This window comes from Mandrillus leucophaeus, unplaced genomic scaffold (genome assembly GCF_000951045.1).
Source record: "Mandrillus leucophaeus isolate KB7577 unplaced genomic scaffold, Mleu.le_1.0 Scaffold10, whole genome shotgun sequence".
Lineage (NCBI taxonomy): Eukaryota > Metazoa > Chordata > Mammalia > Primates > Cercopithecidae > Mandrillus > Mandrillus leucophaeus.
The window spans coordinates 6,122,677-6,129,276 of NW_012098098.1; the positions used below are offsets into that span (position 1 = coordinate 6,122,677).

Below are 6,600 nucleotides of genomic sequence, written 5' to 3' on the forward strand. Positions count from 1 at the left end.
TGCTCAGCCCCGGGTGACTCCCCAGGCCTCTCTGGGATGGGGCGCTGCACCTGCTCCCAGCCAGGCCTCTCTGGGACGGGGCGCTGCACCTGCTCCCAGAACGAGGAAACCGCTGAGGATGGTTCCTCTCCCCTGTACTGCGGGGCGCCTACCTGGGGATAGGCTGGGATGTGGGCACCACGGGGACGAACTTGGGGCAGTTGGCCATCTGCTCCTGGACCTTTAGGCAGGACGAAATGTGGACTCTCATCTTTGCCAGGGTCACCTAGGAGACAGGGCAGGGAGGGCAAGGCGGTCCTGAGAATCTGGAAGGGCCGTCCTGGGGAGGCTGAGACCTCAGGTGTCCAGGACCAGAGAACTGTAAGCAAGTGTCTGTGTCGCCAGCAGCAGAGGGATTCGGTCCCTTCTGCTGCTAAAACAATCACAGGCAATGGGCAGCCACCACTCCATGGCCAAAAGCAAATCACTGCAGGATGATCTGGCCGAGGGCAGAAACCTGGCTGGAGAAGGGTGGTGGGAAACAGGCAAGGAGACCTCTGGCGCCTACGGGAGTTCAAATACTTGCTCCAGAAAAAGGAAGAGGCCAAGTGGAGGCCACTCAGAAATGCCCCAGGCTGGGGACAGATGCTCCGTGGGACTGAGGGGCAAGCCGGGGATGCTTCCATGGGGGCAGGGCGCCATCCTCCACCCACAGCACACTCACTGTCCAAGGCAATAGGTCACAAGACCGCAGGTGCCTGAGATCCTCCTGGACACAAGCCTAGCACCCAGCTCTGTCCAGGGCTGCTGGACTCCAAGGGACGCGCCACATCCCAGCAAGGTGCTGGGAGACAGTCACATCTGAAGACACAGATTAGAGAACCGTGCCGCTGTGGTGTGGGGGAGGCCGCTCTGCATGTGACCCATTCTGATCCTTTCTGTCTGCCCAGGAGAGAGGAACTCTGAGCATGGGAGAGACGGGAGGTGCCCAAGCACCCGAGGCCACAGCCTGCTCAGCGGCACCGCTCTGGAGCCCAGGGCAGCCCCTGGACATCTGGACCTTTGACCTCGAGGACAAACCACCGAGGGGCCACGTACCAGTGTGAGTGCTTCATAGAACTTATTAACCTGAGATGTGGCAATGTCGGGAAATGCAAATGCAAAATCAATTCTAGCTGCTCAGCCCTCTGGAAGCCACTGAAAGAAAGGGGCACTGGCTGGGCCCTCTCCACCCTGAAGTGGATGTGCCAGGGAGGGCCATGGGGTGCGGGCCAGGCTCCGGGACAGGATGGAGATGGGGGCCAACAAGGCCTATGAGAAGCTGCAGGCCCTTAGGCTGCTCTGATGTGGGTGTGTCAGTGCCCATCAGCCCGGCTCTGGCACTCCTGGCAGCTGGAGGGTGCTCGGCCCTTAGATGTCCTTGACTCTGCCTATCGCCCTTGTGACCTTGGAGCCCCCAGCGCTGTCCCCAGTATCGGCTGGCAGGGGAAGGCTGCATTGGGAAGGTTTCAGCTCAGGTCCCTGGTCCCTACCCTGGCCACAACCCACATGGGTTCCCCTGGCCCGGGCTAGGCGGCTCTGACAGTGCTGCCCCCATCGGGCTGGCCCCCTCAGCTGTCACCACGGGAAGTGAGAGATGAAAACGGGAGGGGAGGGGAGGGAGGCGCCGGGGCCGGCTTCCTGGTGCAGAAGCAGAGACTGTGATTACTCAACAGGAAAGAGAGATGGCCCCGGCCCCCGCCCTCTGTGGAACCCGTGGGCTGAGGCTGCCCATCGAGTGACCCCCGGCTCCAGGACGGCCCGAGCAGGCGGGTACCTTTTTGTTGCAGCCTCGACAGGGCGCTTTGTAGGACGAGAGCTGCTTCTCCACGTGGGTGGCCTTGTCCACCTTCTTGGGGTCGAAGGGCAGGCGGCAGAGTGGGCACAGTGGGGACGGCACCTGCAGGCAGGGCTGGAGGCACTCCCCGCAGAACCTGCAGGGCACAAGGGCCTGAGTGCCAGCCCGCCACTGGGGTCTCCCGAACCGCACCGCAGGCCTCTCTCGGGGCCCTTCTTAGGACCCAGCATTTGTGGGGTCCACAGGGGCAGCTCCCCCTACTGCTATCGCCGTCTCTGGAAATGGTCACTCCTATGTCCAAGGCCCACCAGCTGGATGGGACCCATCTGGCTAAAGGGTGGCCCCGGTCCTTCCTGACAGTAGGGCCCTGTGGTTTTCTGGCTAGGGGCAGAGCCGTGGCTATGACTGTCCCCACACGTGGGCCAGAGGAGCTCCCATAGGCAGGAGCCTCGCGCTTGGCCTACCAGGTTTACCCTCACATGGCAACAACAACTGGGTGGGCTGCAGGGCACAGGGACAGCCCGGGAACTCTGGAAACTCCCCCAGTTCCACCCTCTGGAGGATAAAACCTCAAACAATCGTGGGAAAGGAAACTGCCAGGCCCCAGGGGCTCTAGACGCATTGGACAGGGAAGGGCCAAAGCCAGCCAAGTGGCAGCACACCCTGAGACTGGGTGGCAGTCACCAGGCTTGGGACAGCTTCGCAGGCAGGAGGGGATCCTGCTCCACCTAGGTGGAGGCTCGGGTCCTGGGCACCGTTGGGGCACCTGAGGCTCCCATGGGCCCTGACTCTCGGCACTGCCCCTGGAGACACCACATCGTGAGGACAGACTGAGAGTCCCGCAGCCCCATATGCACTCCAGGCTCCGGCAGCAGGGGCTTCCTTGGGCTCACACACCCTCCTGCTGGTATCTACAACAGCCTCCCACTCTGCAGATGCACACACCCCTTGGAGGGGAGCATCACCAGCTAGCGGGCGCATCACCAGCCAGCGGGCGCATCACCAGCCAGCGGGCGCACCACCAGCCAGCGGGAGCACCACCAGCCAGCGGGAGCACCACCAGCCAGCGGGCGCATCACCAGCCAGCGGGAGCACCACCAGCCAGCGGGAGCACCACCAGCCAGCAGGAGCATCAGGCGCGAAAGCCTCCAGCGCAGGCACAGAGAAGGAGCTTAATACCAGGGCAGCCATATCCGGCCTCGTGAGGAGCACTATGGGGACAGCTGAGCTGCGGCAAGGAGCTGGAACTGAGGCGGAGCCCCTCAGCCCCAGGAAGGCTGCAGGACAGGGGGCGTGCAGGGCTGGTGCAGGAGCCCCACTAGACAGAGGGGCTGTGGGCAGGCCCTGAGTTCACAAACGACTCAGTTGAATTCAGGGCCAGAGTCCTCTTTGCTGTCAAGAGATTTCCACATCCCTCTCAAGAAAAGGTCCTTCCCGCAAGGAGGAAGGCTGAGGACCTCAGGCAAAGGTGGCCAAGTGGGCATCTTAAGTCCCTCCTGCTGTCCCCCAGGCCCTCTTTCCCACCACTGGATTCGCACGGAGCCACCACCTAGCTGGCGGCTCCCACATTAAACTTTGTGCGAGAGAAAGTGGGACTCCGCTTGAGACCTGTCAGAAAGTGAACAAGCCTTTTCCTGTAAAGAGGTTGCTCACCTTACCCGAAGCCTCACCAGGCGCCCCGGCAGGTCTGCGGAGGAGACACCCACATCAGGCGCCCCAGCAGGTATTTCCAGGGTCATCCCTGGCACTGACCCCTGGATTCCAGCCAGGGGTCCACCTACTTCGCCTGATCACGGGAGGAAGGTGTTGGCAAGATGGACCACATGGGGAGGCCTCAGGGAGACCCCCATACTCAGGCAGGGAGAAGTGGAAACAGCCCAGGTGCCCGTCGGTAAACACGTGAAGAGACAAAGTGTGGCATGCACACGCACGGAAAGGGCGTTCGGCTAGGAAGAGGTGCCACGCACTAGGAGGCCTGGAAAACAGTGCAGGGCAGACAGCAAGCACGGCCCACCCGTGTCGTAGGAGTCCACTCACACTCAACGTCCAGCAGAGACAAACCCAGTGACCAGAAAGCAGAGGAGTGGTTGGCAGGCGAGGGGGAGGGCCCTGGGTTTCTTTCTGGGGTGGAAAGAATCTTCTAGAATTGCGTTGATTGTTGCATAATTGCAAACACACTGGAAACGACTGGATGGTGCACCTCCCAAGTGAACCCCGAGCTGCCAGAGACCAGGGGAGTCTCGGCTGCACAGCACGGCCACGGGCTGAGGGGAAGGAAAGGGTCCCGGGCAGAGCTTGGGAAGACAGGAAAGGTGCCCAGAAGGTTGGCTGGGAAAAAGACAGCCTCGTCCTCCCCAGAAGGACTCAGGGAAGACACAAGAGGGAACCCAGGGCAGCTGGGCCCGAGGAGCAGGAGGCAGAACGAGGCACCCGCAGGGTGGATGCACTATCAGCCTAGTTTCCAGTGACGGCCAGCCTGGTGTTCAGAGAGCCAGCAGCCGGGAGCAGTGCCCGCCTCCCCCACAGGAAGTTCCTGTCTGCACCCACCCAGGGGCTTGTGCTGAGCAGCTTCTCCGCTGAAGGAAGTGGCTGAGGGCGATGGGTGTGGGGGCGTCAACAGCCTTGCAAAGGGAGGGGCGATCACGCACTGGCCCTCCCAGCAGACACCCGGCTGCTGATGTGTCTCCTACACTGGCCGCTGCACGAGCTGAAGAGCTAGGACGGCCCGTGCTTCAGGGATCTGCCTGGCTGGCAGGCCAGCACCCTCAGCAAGCCCCAGAGCTGTCTTGCACGGGTGGAGGCTGCTCTCACAGCCCTTCCAGACAGGTTCATGATCATGCATGTCCTGGCCCACAGGCTTCTGGTTACAGAGATGGCTCACTGCTAGGACTGTCCCCTGAATGACAACAGCTCCTGCTGGGCCCCAGGGGGCCTCCTGCCCGAGGGCTAGAGCAGGGTGCATGCCCCCACACTGGGATACTCTTGCCATGAGAGATCTACCCTGGAGGAGGAAGCTGCTCTGGTTGGGGGGCTTGCAGAGGGGACAGAACCAGACCAACAACAGACTTCCGAAGGGAACCCAAAGAGCCTTTAAACTTTCTGTGGTCATTTGCATGCATGCCTTAGCAACACCAACAAGAAACAGAAAGTTAGAAGCAGAGAGAGAACAGCCAGAAAACAAAAGCCAGTAGGAAAAGTCGGGAAGAAAAATCTTTGAAAGGCAAAGGCTGTGTGAAAAGCTCTGGCAGTGAGACTAGGAAGGTTATCAAATTCTACCAAGAGAAGCGTGGGGGAGGGGAGTTTGTAGGAAAGATGCTCCAAATTCCATGGAGTTCTGGATTCTGTGTTACGGAAACCACATTTTAGCAAAAGACGTATTTGCGAAGGGCAAATACCAGTTTGTGCAGGCTAGGAAAGTGGAGGTGCCGTGGGCAGCCACAGCAGGGTGAAGGTGTCGACACCCAAAGCCTACGGGAGGCTTTTCTAAAACGAGGCCTAAGTCAAGCCTCAGCGCTCAGTAACAGATGAGAAAGTGCAGAACGCACCTTCAAACACCCGGTACTACCTGCTCCCAAGAAGGAAGTCCCACCAGGCGCGGTGGCTCACGCCTGTCATCCCAGCACTTTGGGAGGCCGAGGCGGGCAGGTCACCAGAGGTCAGGAGTTCGAGACCAGCCTGGCCAACATGGTGAAACCCCATGTCTACTAAAAATACAACAATTAGCCAGGCATGGTGGCGGGTGCCTGTAATCCCAGCTACTCAGGAGGCTGCGGCAGAAGGATCACTTGAACCCGGGAGGTGGAGGTTGTGGTGAGCCGAGATGGTACCACTGCGCTCCAGTCTGGGTGACAAGGCAAGACTCTGTCTTAAAAAAAAAAAAAACCCGTTCAGAGGCTGCCCCACCAAAATGTCACAGCTAAGTGAGATGGAGGAGCAGGGGCAGAGCCTTTAGCAGCCTCACAAGAGAAGTAGGTAGAGCTGTCCCAGCGTGGGCAGGCGCCTGTGCTGCCTGACACAGGTAATGAAGGCGGCTCTGCATCCTGACACTGGCCCAGCCACCTCCGTGGGTGACCAGCACACACCCACCTAGCAGTCCCAGCTCCCTCTGTACCAGGAGCCTCTGAAGTCAGCTGCCTTTGCTTGCAAAATGTTCAAGAGCCTCCTACCAGCCTGGGTGCACCCCCCTCCACTCCACCACCTCAGCAGCTTGGATGTCTGCGGGGAAGCCCTCCTGCTCTCTCTGTACCCTGCCACTGCTAATTGTGCTCAAGAGCTGTATTATTCAGCACTTAGGAGAGAGCAGACACTCTGATCTCGGCTTCCTCCCAAGGGGGCTGGCAGTTCCAGAATACTTGAACACAGCTCCCCACCAGGAGAGCCACGTCCTCGAGTTTCTGTTCCTGAAACACCCTAGAGGAGCCGGCTGTGAGCCCTGGCGCAGCTGGAAACCCCAGCAAGGTGGTCAGGGTCTGCTCCTCTGTGGACCAGCCTGCCTGGCTACTCAGTGATCGGTGTGACCCAAGTTCTCCTTCAAACAAAAGAACATCAGACTCCAAACAAGCCCCTCTAAACTTTAGGAAACTCCTTTCCTCTGTAGTCAAAACAGGCAGACAGCGGGTCCGAACAAGAGTTGATAGCAAAAGCCACAAGTCATTTATTTACAGCTGCCCATTCCAGCCCCACAAGCCCAAATCCACCACCACTAGCGGGGCGGTGGCACCTGCTGCCCTCTGAGTACCCGAGCGCCCGCCGCAGCCCCCGGGGACCCCAGGGTTGGGCAGGGC

At 60.2% G+C, this 6,600-nt stretch overlaps 1 protein-coding gene across 1 annotated transcript in view; it reads right to left on the reverse strand.

Annotated features, from left to right (window-relative positions):
- Nucleotides 1-1,125, reverse strand: part of RNF166 (ring finger protein 166) — a 4,508-nt gene extending 3,383 nt beyond the window's left edge. The window contains exons 1-2 of the mRNA XM_011971859.1: nucleotides 1,078-1,125; nucleotides 153-265 (exon numbers count right to left, since the gene is read on the reverse strand). Of these exons, the coding sequence (XP_011827249.1) occupies nucleotides 153-250 (98 nt within the window). The 5' untranslated portion in view covers nucleotides 251-265; nucleotides 1,078-1,125. The remainder of the gene's footprint in view (nucleotides 1-152; nucleotides 266-1,077) is intronic.
- Between the last annotated feature and the right edge of the window lie 5,475 nt (nucleotides 1,126-6,600).